Source organism: Larus michahellis, chromosome 1 (assembly GCF_964199755.1).
Source record: "Larus michahellis chromosome 1, bLarMic1.1, whole genome shotgun sequence".
NCBI lineage: Eukaryota > Metazoa > Chordata > Aves > Charadriiformes > Laridae > Larus > Larus michahellis.
The window spans coordinates 158,388,125-158,409,328 of NC_133896.1; the positions used below are offsets into that span (position 1 = coordinate 158,388,125).

Consider the following 21,204-nt stretch of genomic DNA (forward strand, 5'->3'; position numbering starts at 1 on the left):
TGTGCACAGCTCGCCTTCCCATGGCCCTTGTGCAAGTGCTGGTGCCGAGGTTTCCATTCTAATTGCCAATTAATACTACTTGTCATAAAAAGTGGTAGTTTCTGTGATTCACTTCAATCTAGTCTAAGCAGTTTATTCATTTTGAAGTGATGTTTTCTGTTTAGGCGCAGCACTTAAACAGATCCTGGCTTTGAATGAGAATCATAGAATCATAGAATTGCTGAGGTTGGAAGGGACCTTTAAGATCATCAAGTCCAACCTTTAACCTACCCTGACAAAAACCACTTCTAAACCATGTCCCTAAGTGCCCCATCTACCCTTTTTTTTTAAACACCTCCAGGGATGGTGAACCCAACACCCCCCTGGGCAGCCTATTCCAATGTTTCCTAATATCCAATCTAAACCTCCCCTGATGTAACTTGAACCCGTTCCCTCTCGTCCTATCACTTGTCACCAGGGAGAAGAGGTCAGCCCCCATCTCTCTACAACCTCCTTTCAGGTAGTTGTAGAGGGTGATAAGGTCTCCCCTCAGCCTCCTCTTCTCCAGGCTAAACCACCCCAGCTCCCTCAGTCGTTCTTCATAAGGTTTGTCCTCCAGACCCCTCACCAGCTTTGTAGCCCTTCTCTGGACACGCTCCAACACCTCAATGTCCCTCTTGCAGCGAGGGGCCCAAAACTGAACGCAGTACTCGAGGTGGGGCCTCACCAGTGCCGAGTACAGGGGGATGATCACTTCCCTAGTCCGGCTCACCACACTATTCCTGATACAGGCTAGGATGCTGTTGGCCTTCTTGGCCACTTGGAATAGTGATGGTATACCCCTCTATGTTGCTTTAGTTCAGATTTCAATTTGAACTAAATTCCAATTCAAGTTCAAATACCCATTTAAACACTAATGGAGACAGAGTATAGCCTTTAAAAAATACTAGCTGGTATGTTTTGGTCAGAAATGGGTGAGTTTGTCAGCAAGTTAGTGATTTGATGGAATATTTGACTTTAGAAGTGCCAAAATAAATATTTAAACCATATTCAATGAACAAAATAGTCAAAGATAAAATATTAAGAATAATAAAATTATTAAGACATAAACAATTTCAGAGACATTTTTCAGGAATGTTTAAATAGTACATTTTGACTTTTGTGATTTTTCTTCATTTGTTACGAGCAAAGCAAATAAAAACCTGGACTCACAAATGAGTTGCTTTTTCCTGATGGCTACTTCCTTGAATTTTAAAAATGCCCATATTCAGTGCAGTGAGGGGTTTTGAATCCACGCTTCAGCTCGTGGATGAGCACCCATTTACCAGCCACTGCTTGGGAGATCTGCTGTCACACTTGGGTGGTGCGGTTCCATGCCCAGCTACGCAGGCTTTTGTGGAGGCAGGAGGAGAGCAAGTGGAAATGCCTTTATACTCTGGTGCTTTCGACTGTCAATAAGGAAGGAATATGCTCATGTTCCCATCTCTGATCTAGTAAGATTTCAGTGTGCCATGTGAAATGAAATTATTTCAATGGGAGACAGGGGTTCAGTCTTGCCTTTGAAGTGCTCCAGAGCACAGCAGGTTTCCTCCTCTTCTAAGCGCAGTGGGCTCAGACCCTCTGAGGCAGAAGACAGCGTATGGTAGAATAGCTCCAAGTCTGGGTCAAACGCTTAATGCAAAGCTGTGTTTTGAAGGAGAGTGACTTTGAGGTTTTGTGGTTGTTGTGGTTGTTTGGTTTTTTTTAATTATGGCAAAGAAGAATGATGTACTTATACTTAGCAATCAATCAGCTTTGCCAACATTTTTACAAATATGTTTTAAAACCCTAGTTTAGGCAGGACAAATTTAATTTTCCCCCCGCAGAGTTCCTGTCAACCAGTATAGCAATACGTGACTTAACCTTTCAAAAATAATGTTTCAAAATGTAATTGTAGCTAATACGTACGTTAATACTAATCCATACCTTGTTACTGTTGTCTAAGCAGAACTAGAAGTTTGTAAGTCTGTCATTCGTGGTTTTGTTAATAGATGAGAGTTCTTGTTTCTTGCAAATCACAAATTTTATCTTTTTGTTTAAGTACAGTATGGTCAGATATAGAAACAATGAAGTTTTTCATCCTGGTATGTTAAGGAAAAAGAGGATTTTATACTGTTCAAGTGTAGCCATCTGTTTCTATAATCTCAAGTAAACCTAGTATTACAAAGGCAAATAACTAAATTTTGCTAACTTGCTAAGACAGTCTGGATTTTTTTGTTACCCTCTTGGTTCTAGCTAAGTGTAAATCAGAAGTTTTAGCAACATGATTTTTTTAAAGATGTTAATGAGCTGCAAAATCAGTTAAGAAAAATATTGAGGTTAACTGGAATATAGCAGTGATTTCCTCTAATGGTACTTTGCAGTTCAGCTAATTCAATACAGTTATATCTAAAGGGTAAAGACAAGAATAGTAATACAGCCAGGGAGCTATTTTGACATTCTGAAGAGAGAAGAAAATATGAGAGGAATGTGAGATAAGTGTCCTGCATTTGGCATCGCCTCTCCGTTCCTGTACTTCGTGGGATGTGAAACTGAAGACATCTATTGATCCAGCTCTCTTCTTGGCTACAGGAGTTGTACATATGTGTGCATAGATGGAAGCGCAGTGCCTGCTACACAGGGATAAATCTCCCCTGGCCTTCCTCCTTGCGATTTGGTTAGTGTAGGGGTAGAAGAGGTGGATTGTGCGGAGGGAGGAGATTCAAACTTAAAGCTGTCACTGTGAAACGGCCGTCCCAATCCCATTGGCATAGCCCTTGCTGATGTTTGAACTTAGAAACCTGTATTGGAATTCGGTTCCAATTGGCATTTGAACTAAAGCAATGTAGAGGAGAAATCTTCACTGTTTTCATCAGAAAACATGATCAGTTTAAGTGTCATGTTTAAACAGAATTTCTCATTTTATAACAAGATGACTATTATTATAATTATGACCATTTTTACTTGTTGAAGCATTTCAGCTACAAACTAGAAACATTGTGAATAGTCAGAGGATTTTATGCTAGTCTCACCAGTCACCTGTTTACAGGATTTTCAGTCATTTGAAAAACACTGTGTTTTGGGTGGGAGAAGTCACTGTATTCCTTGGAATAAGATTTTCAACATGAACAGAGTTAAATAAACAGTGAGAATGTTATTAAATTTCTGCCTTACACACGTGCTTTACAGGGTAAGATCTGAACTTGATTGAGACCTATACAATTAGCATAAGCTGGTAGGCAGCTCAGCGACTGCAACTCAGCGAGCAGAGTCTGAGCTGACATTGCGGGAAAGAGAACTACGTTTTATCTTGAAAAATGCACTTCTGTAAGGGAGAGAGGCATCCAAGAACTGACTCGGCCTTTGGATTTTTTTGGAGATCTCTGTAGCCTCCAGAAATGGTGCATGTCCAAATATGGCAGTTGTCTCCCTCCTAGGCTGCTCATCTGGCTCTTTGCATCGTTCCTGTGCGAGTTCCAGGCAGTAGTCCTCAAATGCCAGGAAAGTAGCTGGAGGTGGGAAAACAGGGCAAAACGCAACAAAAGGCTGTAGCTACGATCTGACAGATGTCTTACAGGCTGCATTGTGGAGCAGAGTTTCTTCCATCTGATGCAGGAACTTTTAGCAGCCTTCTTAGCTCTGGCACTGATGGGGCTTAGTACTCCTAAGGCTCAGTTCGTGATTCGTGGAAGTTGGAGGTCCAGGCTGGGATGCCCATTCATTAGCGACCCCTTTTTACAACTATTTGTTAATGTGATAGTAAATGTAAATGAATCGCTGTCCTTTAGGCAAATACTCAGTATGCATGTAGCACATTCATATATGTGAAAGGACGTAATCTTTTTGTAGTTTAATACTGATTTGCTAGCATGATTCGCTAAGCTTATCAGTTGCAGACAGTCTGGGAGAATGAAACGGAACGGAAATGCTTGTCAAAAAAAGAAGCAATTTGTATCGCTAAAATGAGCTGCTGCTTCTGGGCTGACGGATCTTTGTGGGAGGAGTGAGCTAAAACGAATGTCTTCAAATATTACGTGAGAGGCTGGCCTGTGGTGCAAGGAAGCTATGGCTATTTGAAAACTGCTAGCGTACCATGCAAAGTAGGTGAGGTATCACAGTGCACCTGGCCAAAATCTTTGGATTAGTGTGTAACTGTCTCCTAGCAAGGGACTTACTGCAGGGGGGTTGGACTAGATGACCTTTAAAGGTCCCTTAAAAGAACCAAACACGTTCTATGATTCTATGATAAAGAGCCTGCCCACACACCCCACCCCCCCACCCCTCAGATAATGCTTCCTGCCCAGCCCCATTCCATCTCTCTTCTGGCACTTGGAGGACAGCAGTGATTCCTCCAAGCTCCATGCTTCCTTCTGGGGAAGGCATTGTTTCAAAGAGGATGTCTGGCAGATAGGACAAAGCTATTTCTCTCCATTTGTCTCATTATCTCTAGTCATGTGTGGCGGGAAATCAGGAACTGGATTCTTCATATCATGAAACTGATTTGAAATCATAAAAGTTTAGAAATAAGCAATAATTTGCGTATTTACAGCTTACTTACCTTGTGATGATTATCTTTATTCCTTCAGGGTGAAGTTTCCCACTTAGGACTTGATTGTGTAAGGTTCTTACATCATTCCTAAATGAGTACCAGAAATGCAGATCTCCTTGTTCAAAGATACTTAACTAAATTTCTAACGATTTCTGAGGAATGACGAGCTATTGTTATTCTCTGACCCATCTGTCTGTAACATCTAGCCCTGTGTTTGATCCTCTGTATCCACTTTTTTCTCCATTTTCCCCTTGTTCTCATACATAGCCCATACTCCTTTCTGCCCATTTCAGTCTCTCCTGCTTAGTCCTCCAAGGTGTACTTATCTGCACTGAAAACTAACATCCAAAATAGGTGAGGTGGGTCCCAGCCCAAAAGTGCCTCTTTCTTGCCATCGAATAAAGGGAGACTGCAGTGACTAGTAGAGATGTTTGTACTTACACTGGGTTAGGGGAACCCAGACCCAGATTCCTGTACCTGCTATAACCATCTTCCTCTCTCAGGGTATCTTGTTACTTAAATGCCCCTTTAACCTCTTTAAATTGACCTTTGATCTATACGCTGTTTTCAGTCTGGCCCTCCCATCTTCCCAGAGGACCAGGAGGAAAAAGCTCATACTTCCTCCTAGTATACGCAGAATGTTATCTCATCCCTCACATTCAAAAATACATTTTAGTAGCTGAGGATAGTGCTGTCCAGTTAAGTGGCTGTCATGGTTGGCCAACCGTCCATCCACCTGCAAAGGTTACAGTCAGTGATCGTAGCAGATGATGCTACTGTAAAATAAACATAGAGTTTTGTAGGGTAGGTGGCCTGTTCTGGCATAGCAGGCTACAACATTTGACTGCAAACAGGACCTTATGCAGCTGTGCTCCCTGATGCTCGGTGCCTTCGTACCTTACTCACCTTTGGTTATTCTAATTGGAGGCTTAAGAAACAGGAAAAAGTGAATATAATGGCATCATTTTTGGGAGCACAAAAAGAGGCCTGAAAGCACAAGTCCATTCTTCTGGACTTGCCATGCTAAATTTAATAACAAAACCCAACTGAAAAATAAATAACAACATACTTTTTTTTTAAAGCACCGCGTGTTAAACAACAGGCTGAAGGAAATACACGGGGATTAACTTGAAAACAGATGTTTATAATGATTCGGTGACGTATTTTAATTACATTCCCAGACGCAATTAAAACAGACCTCTTCTGAATTTAAGGGATGTGTTGATAAAACTGATAACATTCTACATGATGCTGGAGGAGGAAGTAAGAGCTGCAAGCATGCGTCCTCCAGCTGTGATTTCATCAGGTCTGAAAAACTAGGAGAGGTCACACTGGGTCACTTCTTGAAATGGGAGGCCCAATGTTTTTCCAAGCAAACCATGTACCACAAGGACTAAAGTGGGTTATTCAGTGGGCGGCGCTTTTCCCTGCCGGTCAGTACTGAGTTGGTGTTGGCATCATTTTTGGATCTTCTGGAGTATATGGTAACTACTCATTCTAGTCAGTGTTAATTTTCATCTTTCTGTGTATTTATACTATAACATGGTAAAATGCTGTAAAAATGTAAGAGAAAAAAGAGATTATCTTTGCTTGAATATGGAAAAATTTTGACTTCAAATAACAAATTCAGTGGATCTACATTTTAAAAAAAATGAATCTCACCAAAAGCAACAAATTTTGCAGGAGCTGATACTTTAGTTTTATTGGGCAGCCTTTAATAATTTTATTTTCAATATTAAATCCCCATTTCTCTTTGATGCTTTACTTTAAAAGAAAATGTATTTACCAAGTAAAAATGTTACTGAATTATTTAACTTTCCAGAGTGATGATGTTTATTGGTCTTATTGGAGGTTTTCCAAATTCTAAACAGATTAGCTACATTTCCTTTTATTTCCCAGAAGTACTGAGGTCCCCATAGACTGTGGAGCCCACAGGAGTGGAGGGACAGGTGCCCAGCATCCGTGCTGAAAGCTGGCTCTGGGGAGGTGCCATCCCTGACTGCCTCCTGATAACAGCTCAACAGGGCTGCTGAAGGATCTCATGTGCATTGGTGGAATATTCAGTGATACAAATATTTTCCTTGGTTTCTTTCTAGTTTGTTTCTGAAGGACATGTCAATGGTAAAAGCAATAGACTGCTGAGTTATTTGCTAGTTACTTCATGACTATGAGGAGGAAAAGGGGATAGTAGCCCAGATGCACTTACGTGCGTTTTTGCACTTAAGATACTTTGGTAACACAAAGTGACTAGAAGCTTTTACCTGTGCATCAATTAATCTGACTTCTCTGGATGTTATCACCTTTCATGTTTTGCAAAAAAATGTGTGGCTCTTTATGATCGTGTCATAGAAATCCCAGTCTCTTGGTTGCTGTTGACTCTATCCAAACCAACCCCCAAATCTATCAAGTCTCCATCTTAAGGCTTATGTGAACAAAGACACGAAAGCTTGTAGTAGTGTTTATTAATATTAAGCTCCCTTCCTGAAACACCTGCAGCAAGGTCTTCTCTCCCTTGCTTCTGAGGGAAGTGGCACTTAGGAGTATTTCACGTGATGAGATCAGCAAGGCCAGCTGCACAGTCCACCTTCCTCCCCTCCTGAGATGAAAACGCCCCTCTCCCAAATCCTCCTGTCCACCTGCCCTCCAGAATTTCATTTCACGAATCCCGATCGACTTGGGAGTCTGTCAACAACTATGCTGAAGTACCGTTGTTTTCTGGAGGTACGAGCTGTCTGTATTTTGACTTTAGTTTATCTAGTGTAGAAACCCCATGAAGCGGTGCTGCCCTAGGGAAAACCTTTCAGAAAACAAGGATCTCTGGAGTATCTACTGGAAAATAATTCAGACTGGTTATGTTTTTACAGATTTTCTATGGGTTATCTTGATTTTGCTGAGTGGAAGGTTTCCCATCATAATGACAATTACAGTTAGTCATTATAGAGGGCAAGAAAGAAAGAAAATCATCTGAAATGTGGCAGATGTAAGAAATGGGCCAGAACCCTGGCGCTAGTCATTAGCTAGTAAACATTAACAGTTGCCTCCATATCTATTATCTAACATTAGGATCAGTTTGCTCTCTTAGAGGCTGTGGTTTGAGTTGATTTCATAAAGTATGTCCAGAAGTACTTGTTGATACAGTTTCCTGTGGTAATTATACGAATATTTAATTTTCTTTAAAAACTATCATCTTCCTATCCGACAATTTACAATTATTTATAAAAAAATTTAGTAAATCAGTATTAAGAGATCTCATGGTTAAACATCAAAAGGGTGTGGGCAACATTTTTTGTCTTCCGAAAAGAAACAAAACCCATATTCTTCACGTCTGTTATTTTTCTCCTTAAGTGTAGAAAATAAATAACGAACTGCAGTTTCACCATCCCTTTCTGCTTAAAGCGATGGCACATATTTACAGAGATTAAGTATTTATGCAGAATGGAAGCCATTTGTTAACAAACTGATATTAAAAAGATGCTTCTACAACCAAACTGATTTTAAGTATTCTGATGGCGTCTAAATGTATGAATGTAGAATCCTAGAGGACAATCCACTTGTTTTAAATTGAGGTGTTCATACTGCTAGATGCAGAGTATGTGTGTATTCTATAAAAATGAGTTACTTTTTAAATGGTTGCCCAAAAGACAATGATTTTGAAGTAATATGAGAGTTTTCTATGGTTAAAAACTATAGCAGGTTTTTTTCTTCCTTTACAAAGTCATCTTTTATCGGACTGTGACTGAGACCAGAGGCGTCAATCTATATAAAAATAACAAAATATTGCATTGGGCTTAAGTTCCCCATGCTGACCAGCCTTGCGGTCTGGATGGTACTGCTGATGTCCCTGGCTTGTTGTGGTATGTTCCGCCTGTGACCCAGTTCACACAATTAATTCTCAGTTTCTCTTTTATTTTCAGGGTTGTTCCGGTTGTGGAAAATGTGACTGCAGTGGAGTAAAAGGGCAAAAGGTAAGTCAGTCAGTCCTCTCCGTTTCATTACCTTGCTTATTTAAACCACACAGTGTATAATCTACTGGGAGGCAGGTGAGATGTTGTTTTTGAGATGTTGGTTTCGGTGAACACTTGCACCGCCACAGAGCATTGCCAAGGCCAGGGCACGCACCCTTCAGTGGGGTTTCTGAAGAGCATCCAGCTCGGGCCAAGGGTGGGGAACAGCCAGGTGCCCTCACTGCCGGATGAAGCCCTTAGCCCAGTGCTTGGCTGTGCCCTCCCTTATTCCCCATCAAGTGGGATGCTAACCCGGCACTCTCACCTTTCCTACTGCCTCGCCTCCAGTCTTTTCAGTGGATAGCAGGCTTGACATCCTGACCAGCTTTAGAAGCGATGCAAGCAGGTCAGGTCAGAAGTGCTCCCCTCAGCATGCCCTGCAGATTGCTCTCCAGGAAGGTTGTGATGCATTGTAAGCAACGTACCCTGACCAGGGTTAACCCTGGGAGGTGATAATCTGCAATAGGAAGAACGAGGTTAATAATCAACTTAAATACAGCAAAGTGTTTCAAGTCAACAAAAAAAAATATTTAGAACTTTTTGACAGAACCTTGCAAATGAATTTTAAAGTTCCATTCAGCTATCCAAAGTTTCTGTTTATGAAACAGAAAAGGCTTCTTTTAAAGCAGCAACAGTGAAGAAAAAATATAACGTACTTAAGCATTCCATGAGTTCCCCCTGTAAATTACCTGCTTTTGTAAATATTGTAGACATTCAATCACTCTCCTTATCTCTCCCAATTTTGCTGTAGAGATTTTAATCTACAGTGTGTTCTGTTCTGCATGCACATGTACCATATATCTACCATTATAAATGAGTGTAAACCAAAGGTTTTATCATCTTGTGATTGCAATGGGAACATTTTTCGACGTAAGTTGTTCAGGTCACCCAAAGGACTGCTTAGACGATGTGGGGGGTTTGTTGGTTGTTTTTTTTTTGGTGGTGGTGGTGGGGTGTTTGGTTTTTTTAAATAAATATACAGCTGGTGTTTTACATTGTCTCACATGCAATAGCTACATATTTACAGATAAGGGTTTTCAAGACTGTTTGTTGGCGGCTTTTTTTCGGTGTTTTCCAGAACAAGGAATGTAAATAACTTAATTGGAGAGCCAAGCAAAGATCATTTTCTTTGTAACAGAACACAGATTAATTTGTGAGACAGAGGAAAAGTGTTAAGGTTCAACACATCTGTTAGGTGGAGTCTCCTTTTGTTAATGACCCATTAATATCTGTTTAAAATTCAGCTCTTATAAGTCAGCTATATATTAAAAAAAAAAATAATGCAAAGGCTTGGGAAAGATTCTGAACTCTGAATTTATTCCTTGGTATCTTGATGTTATTTTTCAGTAAAAAGTACAAATGAATCACTGTAGAATGAGAGAGATATTACATTATAACTCTCTTGTTGACAGACATTAGTTTTCAGTTCATAGAGCATGCCAGCATCTTGTAACTAGATCATCATTTTAAAAAATGACAATTTGGGGAAATATTAAACATAACGCTTCATTTGTTTCTGTCTGCAATCCTGACTCTCTTTGCGAGAGCTCTTGCTGGTATTTTTTATTTGCATAGTCCAGTGTCTCAAAAAGTTCTCTTTGAAAGAAACAGCTGCTTGTCTGATATGCTAGAAGCCAAAACTACCTCAAATTAATGTAGGTTATTTAAAAATGTAGAAGAGAGAAAAATATCAATCCATAGCAACAGAAGTCACAGTAAACCCTAGGTCTCACGCAAACTTGTCCAGCAAGTCATTGTACTCCACGCTTTTCCTAATGGGTTCCATCACAAACTTCTCTGTCTTTAAGTATGTGTGTAGTGAAATACTTACATACTTTTAGACTGTGTAGGAAATTTAGTTATTGACATTAGAGACATCTGGACAGGTGAATGAATAGTTATACCTAGAAAACAATATTCAAGAGAGGCATTTGAAGGTATTTTGGAATGCTTGTTCATTCTGTTAACGCTCTGAAGCTTTCAAATGTGTACTTAGGATTTTGAACAGAAAACTGAGTTTTATTTAAAAATATCTTGGTTTAGTCTAGTGCGACTTTTCGTCCCAATTCTTTACATTTAATGCCTGTCTAGAAAAAGGTCAGCCTGCTACCCAGTCCCAGGCCTGAAGACAGAAGTTGGTGAAAGAAAGCAAGGGAAGCGTCCTTCCTCCTTGCCTCTGTAGTATTTCTAGAAGTGGTCTTTCCAAGCAACGCATTTGGATTTGAAATATGTCTCTGCTAAACACGGTTACCATTAACACACACATCAGTAGTGATACCTGTTACCTCAGAGATCTATCTGAATGTTGCTTAATCAGAGAAGGACTGGTTAGAAAGACTGATCCTAGCCAGGATCCAGGCCAGACGAGGGCCGCCATGCCCAGCTCTTGTGGTACCCCAGGAGACCACGTCAGAGAACATCTGCTCTCCACTTCTCACGTAGCCACTTGCGTGGGAAGTACATATCCATTCTGCCCTGCACCATCCCTAGCCAAGATGTTGCCTACACTGGAAACCCTTTTGATCTGGCTTCCATGTTGTGCAGAAGTGCACAAACGCTGAAGGGCCTTTTCCAATCCACCCACACTCTTCAGCAACGTAACCACACCAGTTTACTGCCGTGGGAGCTTCGGCAGCTGCGGAAGTGGTGCTGGGTTTACCCTTTAATGCCTTAATTATTAACATCTGGAGATATATTTCCTACCATAGTGTGGGAAGAAGTTCCAGACCCTATGATTTGGGGGTGGGATTTAATTAAAATACATTTAGCCAAATAATCATATTAATGATCTCACCAGAAAAAGTGCTGAAAATAGTATTTGACTTAAAAGCTGTGAAATGCCCAAGAAATTACCCAACAGCATTTCAGACATGGAAGACTGAATTACATTGCCATATTTTTCTCTCTCATTTGAGAATCTTTTCATCAATATGACCATTTGGATGGCCATATTTAGAATACATTCAATATGTTCTCTCATTAGGCTGTTTCCATGAAAATTGCATCTCTATGCCAAACTCCTTTAAGATGACTCATACTTTATCAAGGGCATATAATTGACAAAGTCTAAGGGTTTTCATCCCTTTCAGAAAGTGAGTGTAATTGCAACAGATGGCTCTTATCCTATAAAGCCTTTATTATTACACTGAACATCAGGCTGTTATTTTAAGCTATATAATGTAAAGTATCAAGTGTTTGCCAAACAAAAGGTGCAGAAATTTTAGAAAAACATAATATTGCTAAAATAATACAATAATAAATACCTTACTGTTTTCCATTAAATAGATTAGCCTGAAAAATCTTTATTTTTTTCCTTTTACACTTTTTATTTGGTTTTCTCTATAATAACTGACTGTTCTTTCTAACCTCACTGAAGTGTGAGATCTGTTTAAACTGATTAGAGTTTTGAATGTTTGCCTACATTTTATTGGGTTACTTAGAAGTAGACAGAAGCTATGTTTTCTCTCTTATGCCTACCTAGATTTTGAGAACAATTTCAAGCGGCTGTGGAGATAAGAAGTTCTAGCCATTAATGTGTGTAGAAAAAGCATGTTAAGCATTTCATTACCATTTAGAACAAAGACTGTATAGAGCTGAGTAAAATTCTCCATGCACTGACTTTTTCCAAGAATGTTCATTCTCTCATTCATGACCATTTACACTCTTTTTAGTCCATATCAGAAACACATACAAATGGAGGTAACACTGGAACTTTGCTGTAACTAATACAGAATGATTAACCTTCTAACACATATCAGTTAGAATGCATTAAAGTATAAATTCTTATTCTTTAGCATAAATCCCTTATGATGATTGTCCTGCCTCAGCATTACCCATTAAAAGTTAAAGTCACAAGAATATCAAATGTGATTTTGTCGTTGCACATTAAGTATTGCACTTTAAAAAAAAACACAATCTCCGCTAGGAAATTCTGGAAGAAAATAGAAAATAAGAATAGAATTAACTTTTAGATAACTGCTGCTTTTGAGGTTTATTTTTGTTTAAGATGTAAGAAAACTTGAGCAAAGCATTTTATATTGGCATATATTTGTTTGCCTAATTCTGAGACTGTATCTGTATTATTATACCTACATAAAAATTACTTCTCTGTTTCCCTTGATGAGGCGCATCATCCCCCTGTGGACTGACCATGCTGCAGAAGTACACAAACTGGCTTTGCTTGAGCCATTTTGGGTCTGGAAGCCAGGTAGCTCTGGTACTAGCTTAGGCTGAAAGTCACCGTGACACCTCTGTGGTCCCCCATCAACAGGAGCAGTGAACCGTCTTTTCTTTCCTCCGCACTCATACAGTCTTAAAAGTCACATGTGGTTTTGCTGTCTGCAGGTGATTGTGCTTCTCCATTTTCTCTGAGTAAGGAAGCGTTGACTCTTCAGTGGACTCTGTCCCTGTATATTTGTTTTGGGTTTTTTTAAGATTTACCAGATTGGGAGGGCCTTCAAGGCTTTTATGGTCATTTTAGATATCAAAAGATAGAGCAAAAATCTTTGTGATATTGATTAGTTAAAACAATATAAACCGCCTTGTTGGAGAGAAGCTCCAGCAGTTAGTGGGAAGATCACTATTAAGTACTTCTGAGTTTCCTCTACAATATAGCAGAGGGCAACACATCGGTTCCTTTAGTGGAGCAAATCAGTTATCTCTAGATCTGTGCTTTTCATATTTAGCCTGTCGCATAACTGACACAGTTATGATTTAGCAGCAATTCAAAATTTATTAATGATTTGAGGTAGCTCAAGAGGTTGAATTTTAGCAGCACTTAATGATTAACGGATTTAAGGATTCACAAGATTATTTAACAAAACATTTGAACAGCGACTTAATTACAGATTTGAAAATGACAAGATTCACACTAACTTACTATCACTATAAAGTATCCCAAATCAATGCATATGCATACGTGCATGAACATACAAACACACACCACTCAAGGGGTTGTACACACCCCCACGTCCGAGTTTTGAACTACTAGGACCAAAGGTCCCTTTGCAGCAGGCAACTCGAGTAAGCTGACGGGTGCCCCTTTTAACTCCTTATGTGCACACAGACAAATGGACAGAAAGTATTTGGATCCAGGAAAGTAAAAGAACACCCACACTCGTAAGAGTTAATGTGTATATTAGAGACACATGGATAGAGACGTGGATGAAAGAGAGGCTAGCCTATAGTTAGAATTTCTGTCGTCTTGAGTTTGGAGTAAATACTCACAATGCATTGGCATTCCTCAATGGCCGATAACTGAGACTCAAGAGAGTTGACTCGCCCTGGCTTTTTAATCCTTGAATTGTCTGCCTGAGCGGCGTCCCAACTCAGGGAAGATGCTGGTCACAGCCCGCTGTGATCCAGACAAGCTCAAGGGGTCTCGCTAGAATTGCTACTTATAGGGCCTGAGACAATTGACTTTCATCAAGACACATTTCCACTCCAGCCCAACTCAGACAACGGGATATTCTGGTACTTTCCACCACGTGCGCAAACCCAGAACTTACTAGATACTGGAGTTCTGATCCCCCCTCTTTGGGCCATGATCCATACATTGTCAGGAGTAATTGGTTATTGCTATTGTTCCTAAGCGATAGGAGTCATAGGAGCCGGATACACTAAGGGGTTGTCATAGCATTCTGGTCAGTTACTCTCCAACTTTTTCTTTCTTTTATGTTGGACCATTAAATGTCTCAGGTAAGGTTCTGGTCCATTGTATGGTTCTGTGGCCCAGGTGGGAGGGGAAATTGCACCAAGCACCAAGTGGCCTAAAGATGACGAGGGGGAAGATGTTGCACCACCACAGCAACATCAAGACTTTGTCAAGAATGTTCATTTTTACACTTTCCATTGGCACTAGTTCATATGAAGGTGTACTGTTGGTTTTAATTGGTTCTTCCATAGTTTTGCTCAGTATTTCCATTAAGTGGCTGCTGTAGAAACTTGCCTTGTGTACAGCCACCTGTTCATACCTGAGTTGGAAAGACTATGAACTGAGGACACCAAGGAAAGCACAGCTAAATTACACATCCCAGAGAGGGACATAAAGTTGACAAGAGGGCTGATGGGCAATGTGGGAGGAAAGATTGTGTTTGCAATCTGTAAGGGGCTAATGGATAACATGAAATCATCTAATCATTCCTGAAAGGGGGAAATCGGAAGACTGTAATAAAATAAGGAGAGGTATTGATCAGCTGCAGGTCTGATATTCTTCAAGCAGAGTTGTAGTTTATAAATAATTTCAAAAATCACACCATTGTTACAATACTTGTGTCAATTCTGGAGTGACAGTAATGTATTTTTATTGATTTATCCTTTCTTTATGTCACTCAGAATAAAATAATACTTTTAATTCAAATCAGGGAAAAAAATAATCTATGTTTCATAAGGAGAGCGCAGCAACAAAGCTGCTATTCTTGAAAAGAATGAGATATCAAAAGACTTTGAATAATACTGAGTGGGACATGATAAGTATTGAAAGTTTTCTACGGTTTCCCAACTGGCAGACCAAACTGCTAAGTGCCGTCCGGAGTCATTAGATTTTCTTCATTTGAAATAGTCATTGGAACCATTTGTCCTATTTGTCCAAATGGAACTGAATGTCTCTGGCAACATTTCTATAGTAAGATGTATTTTTGCACTCAGTACGGAACGCATCTGTGGGTAACATGAACTAGTGGATTACACTGATGAATTTCTCTCTATGGAAAGAGTGCTATAAAAGCAGATTTTCCAGTAATATTATGTGATGGGGTATCCTCATATTTAGTTTTCAGAGCTGACTTCTAAAGGTTTTCACGCAGTAGTATTTCAGTTGGCATAATACAACCTTTTAGCCAGCTGTTCCCATATGCATATCTTTGCTTGTAAAGGTGTTGGTATAATAATACCAGGCATTCATCATGGAATAAAACATACTCTCTAGCCTCACAGAGTTTGATTTTACATTTGTACAACTGCTGTTAGTGTTATGTCTTCATTATGGTTTCTCAAAGGATTACAGGGCCTTATTTTCATCTCAAGCATGTAAGCCTCCAGTGAAATCACTAAATTTTCCCAAATGTGAGATCAAAGTAAAATGAGAAAAGACCTATAAGATCACCACTTCTCTGAAATCTGCATGCTCGGGAAGAGGGGAATGTGTAGTTTGGAATCTTCCCAAATTTAAAATTTTGCCCATGCAAACAGAATCACGCTTCCAGTGTCTACTGGATTACTAGTGACTACATAGTGATTATAAAACTTATGCCCCAGCTTGCAGTTTTTTAGTATCTGGTCAGATGCGTGACAGCACCTGCACTCTGCTTCTGCCTTCTGTATGCTCGTCTTACAGGCAGTAGGACTACTACTCTATGATGCCAACAGGGTTTTGTGGGTGTGGATTACAGGGCTGGGACAGCATATGCCTGGGGAGCAACAGAAGCTACATTTTGTAGTTTATCCCTCAGGCTTCTTTAAATCGTTCTGCCATTCAATTTATATTGTGTTTGATGGGGATCTCAGACCAAGCCAGCCATTATAAGTGACGTTACTGTGATACGTCAGTTCCCACACAAGAATTTAATACTTGATGCACTTAATAATCCGTCTCTACCCGTATTTTCTCTGTAGCAGTATTCACAAGAAGCAACCTGGGCATATATAATTATTACTAGGGAACCACAGTAAGATGGTAATCTCCTTAAGTCACTTTGTAGTCTTTACAGCCAAGGGCAAAAAGTGGTTTGGGGGTTTTTGGGGCTTTTTGTTGTTGTTGTGTTGTTTTGTTTTGTTTTGTTTTTTTAAATCTCATACTAGTGGTAGCTAGCTGTTTGATTCTTTTTGCTCAGCTACCTCCTATTCCAGATATTAGGCTTACGTTTTGACTGAGAGGTCATAACTTACATTAGTCATTGAAAACATCTGGCCATAGGATGTTGGTTTTCAGAAAAGCAGATCTGAATTCTCTTAAAGTTTGGATTTCATTAAGAAAGGGTAAAAAGCCAAATTTCATACAAAATTCTCAAACACACCTCCAGCAGAAGCAATAGCAAAACTTGTAACCATATATGCCTGGAAGGAGATAGAACAGTAAGAAGCAGCATGAAAGTGGGATTTTCAAAGAGGAAACCTGAAGTAGCTGCTAAAAATAATGATAGTGGAGAATTTTATCACACAAGCAAGTTCCTAACCAGCTGGAGAACCTCTTTAGTTTAGCCAAGAAAGAAACTTAAAATAGCCAAGGAAGAAGGAGCAAGAACAGCTGAAAAAGCATTTTTAAGTGATGTTAAAAAGGATTTACATTTTTTTTCAGGGAAGTATTACACCTGAGAAAGTTTTACAGAACAATAAGTAAATTGAGTTATAGACAACATAGCAAAGAAAGTTAACCTAAGTGATGAAAATAAATATTAGCTTTCAGTAACAGGTAAAATCTTCTCCTATATCATCCTTAACAACAGAAGAAAAGCAAAATTAAGGTAAAGCCAAGGGAAAAGCAACTTATTCTGTCTGGAAAATCATGTTTCTATCGCTTGGAATATTTAAGAGTGACTAGAATGGCAAAAACCTACCCTTAAATTTTGTAGCTCTTAAAGAAGGCATGTGACAGCTTCCACTGAAGCTCAGCTGGAACATTTTTAAATGTTTTGATATGCCAACAAAAATAATTCTCACCAAGGCTTGTGTCAAAGATCAGTGTGCACAGTTAAAGTAAATAACTGAGTTGAGTGAGCGAGTGAACGCAGACACTGGCATCAAATCAGATGTCTTCTCACTCTTTTCTCATTCGACACTTACTGACTGTAAACTGATGCAACAAAAGTATTTCATGGCTAGCTGGCAGAATACTAAAAGCTTCAGGGGGCTTTGGTGACCCTTAGTTTTGTTAAAATAGTTTGCTCGACTGCCAAGCAAAGACTGAAAGACTGCAAAACTGCAAAACAAATGGGTTTAGGTAGTAGTAATGGAGGGGAGGGACTGTAGCACAGAGGGGCAGTCAAAAGTGCCCTCTGACTCCCACATCAGGAGTTAGGTGAAAAAAAGGGAAGAATACCAAAGGCTGACGTAGCGGAGCAGTGAGCAGAGAAGGCAGTGCTGCTGCCAGTTGTCTGCAGCACCTTTAACGAGATTTCTGAGTTAAGAATGCGATCACAAATCTTCAACTCAACCTTCATTTCTCTCTGAAAATGTGGAGATGGATGCTGGAAATCCAGCAAGGACACACGCAGCCTCCTAAAACTCCCCCAAAGGGATCTCTTCAGGAAGTTCTAGGCATTAAATTTAATTAATTTATAGCAATGCCAAGGCATGGGAGCTGAGGGATGATGTTTACCTAAGAAAAAAAAAGGAAAAGGATGGTGCTTGGGAAGGTGAAACTCTCCAGATGCAGGCAAAGTACAAACTTTTGATAGCAAATCTCTCTTCGCACCCTGCCTCTCCTTGGGCGGGATGAGCTTTAAGGAGGGGCAGGGAGGGTCGGTGCCGGCGGGGAAGGGCTGTCCCGTGTGACTCCCGGGGCTGTGGCACTTCCCCGCGACCTCCTCTGGGTGGCAGTCAGTCATCACGGATTCAATGGATTCTGACAAGCCTGTTTACACAGCCTCACCTTCACCCCCCCTAACCCACCGCCCCCTCCCCAAAAAAAAAAAAAAAAAGAGAAAGAAAAAAGAAAACCTTAAAAAGACACCTACTAAGCTGTGTACCAACTTCTGGTTGGCGCTTACTGACAAGTAACGATGCTGATATCCTCCACAATGTCAAAATACGGAAAGCATTCCGTTTTCGTTATTATTCACGGTTGTTGCATCTTTGACAACTTAATTGGTTTAGGCTGAACAATCCTGACAGTGCTAGAAAAAAATTCTATTGTATTTCCTGTTCTCCAATGCTTCTGGTTGAGTCAAAAGACTAGAGATTAAATTGAAGAAACACTGATTTACACTTTTGAGGCACAATACCTGCTGGTATTTTAATGATAAAAAGTCAGAAGCTAGAATATTTCCACTAGCTTTTGTGGAAAGATATTTCATTCCTATGCAACTTTCAAAATGTTGAAAACTTTAGAAATGCTATTTCAAACCTAACCCCAAAAAGCAGCTAGAATAGCAGTGTCTAGAATAGTACTGTCTGTCATGTACTCTCTAAGATATGAGCTACTTCATTATGAGAACTTCATTGCAGTCTGTACTGTCTAGGACCAGCTGCCCATGTTTTTACTATTTATGGAAGAGATTATTTTCTGTAAATATGTCCATGACAAACCTTTGGCAAGAGAATAAAACTTGCATGTAACGTCACATTTCATTCCAGGTCTAGTATCTGAACAAAAATAAATTACAAAAACCTGAAAAGTTCAAGACACTTTTTTTTTTCTGCTGTTTCATCTTTAAATGTGAGCCTTTAAACAATGCCAAAGGCAAACAAATGCTAAATAATTTTCGCTAATGAAGAAGGAAGGGCGTGGAGCATTTTTGCCCCTTATATTCTTGGACCTTCAACACTGGAAGTGATTTAACACAATGTGCAATAAAACAAAGGAAGAGTTACTCAGACCTAATGAGTTCAACAGATGATTAGAAGGGGTGGGAAATATAGTACCCTTTTGATTCAACCTGTCTGCAGGTGATAGAATTTCCTTCTTTTTACACTGCAAACGGATTTGTCCTTCAAACGTCCACTTCCCTCGTGGTTCTTTGAGGTTCTTCTATTCCCCAGGGTGGTTCTAACTGACAGGAAGAGGCTCCTTGACCCATGTCTGATTTAAAAAAAAAGTTTGGAAAAACTCATGTGTACCTTTGGGTACCTTTGGTAAAAGGTTTTTGTGACTTCCTCCTGAAACATCATAAGCTCTGCAGCGTTTTGCTTTTTTTTTTTTTTTCAAAAATTAGAAAAGTTTAAACATGAAGACAATGAACCACATACCTTGGTGTTAAACTGCAAATAGACTTCCACAGTTGGAAAAGAAAGTTCACTTGCTGTCTATTGTCTTCTGCTGTCTTCTAGTCTTGTCTTTGTATTCCTGTCCTTTATATACCATGCCCTCAATCATTCTTTGAGGTAGACTACTCCTGGCTTGTAAAATGTTCAAACTAGGGGTCATACATGCTGTCTTTTGTGAATAAGTGAAAGGTGCATGTACCTTACTAAACTTCAGTGACTTCTTCTTCTTTCTTCCTTTTTTTTTTTTTTTTTTTTTTTTATGGAGGGAAACCAAGCAAAATAATATTTTGCTGTAAGTACAAATATGCTCCTCCTCGGCATGCTAGCTGCTTCTGGATCTGTAACATTTACCTACACTGGAGTCAAATATACAAAAAGTACATCAGCCAAAGACATATAAATGTAAGGAAATGTAAGGAAACATGTAGAGCTTAAGTTAAGAAGCTCAAGAAGTCCCCAAAAGTGAAATTTGGGAAATTTGAAAAAACTGATATCGCAGTTGGAAAATGAAGAATAACTATGGTGTGAGCAAGAAGAGGAATGATATGAAGAAGGCTTAGTAAATTATGTAGGGAGGGGCCATTACTTATAGCTTGTTTAACTGAAATTGTATGATGTTTATAGGCAACCGGTTGCTTGACACTAATTAAATGGAGGCTGAGTGACTTTTGAATATTAGTTTTACTTCACTTAGCTTATTTTACTTCTTATTCAGCTTCTAAATCAAATTCAGACACACTGTATATCCACCCACTTACTTGCACAGCAACTAAGCACATACATACTGAGATGTAGAGAAAAGGATAATCAAAGATCGTTATTTCTATTTTTATACTCCTGGGAAGCACTTAGCAGCTTCCTGAGGAATGCTCTATGCAGCCATGAGGCGACACTGAAATATGCTTTCAGTCTAAGCATTCTTTCTTATTTAGGAGGCAGAGGCACAGGCTTAGTTCCTGAACCATAAACCTGAACAGCTTTCTAATTAAATGTTTATACTGATAGATTCACTGTCGGGAGGTTTGGGTGCATTTTGTATCAAGCTGCACAGGTTGCCCAGTGTTGTAAATTCATGAGGCTTGGGAAAGGATACTTTCATGAAAGGAAGAATAATTCTTTCAGGGAGTGAAAAAACAGAGCTGAGTGAGATGCCATCACTTGGTGATCGGAGTGCAGCTTCTGCCCCGGTGTACGTGAACCTGTACGGCACTGGCTTTTGCATCGTAAGTGGGCACTTTCTCAGCATTCCCACCTCAAAGTGCAGCCTGAGAGCTGCTTTAACTGTGAGACTGAAGGAATCCCACAGGTGAAAGTCAAGGGCGAGGGGAAAAAAGGGAGAAGGAGATGGCAGAACTAGCACCATGGCAGAGAGGGCATGACTATAGCGAGTGCTATTCCCCAGCAGCTGTTGGGGTAGCTCTTTTGTCGACATATGTGTCTGCGTGTAACGTAGAGTGGCCCTGGTAATGCTTGAAGTTGTGCAAGGGACTCATCCAGCCCACAGCCAGCCTGACTGTGGAGCCGTGCAGGTGCCGTAAAACTGTCATGGCTGCTCCTTATGTTAGTCATGCCAAAAATGCTGGACTCGTGCTTCCACATGAGTGAGCTTTCTCAGATGCTTCCTGGCAGTGCGAGAATCCAGACTTCGCTGACTTTCCCCCCACGCTATCCCCTTGGCCCCTCTTTTCCATTCTGCATGCTGTCAGGGGCTCAGCCCCAAAACTTCTGGGTGAG

General features: G+C 39.9%; 1 protein-coding gene across 2 annotated transcripts in view; it reads left to right on the forward strand.

Annotated features, from left to right (window-relative positions):
* Positions 1–21,204, forward strand: part of COL4A1 (collagen type IV alpha 1 chain) — a 127,894-nt gene that overhangs the window by 48,640 nt on the left and 58,050 nt on the right. For both annotated transcript variants that reach the window (XM_074561594.1, XM_074561604.1), the window contains exon 2: positions 8,461–8,511. In XM_074561594.1, the coding sequence (XP_074417695.1) occupies positions 8,461–8,511 (51 nt within the window). The remainder of the gene's footprint in view (positions 1–8,460; positions 8,512–21,204) is intronic.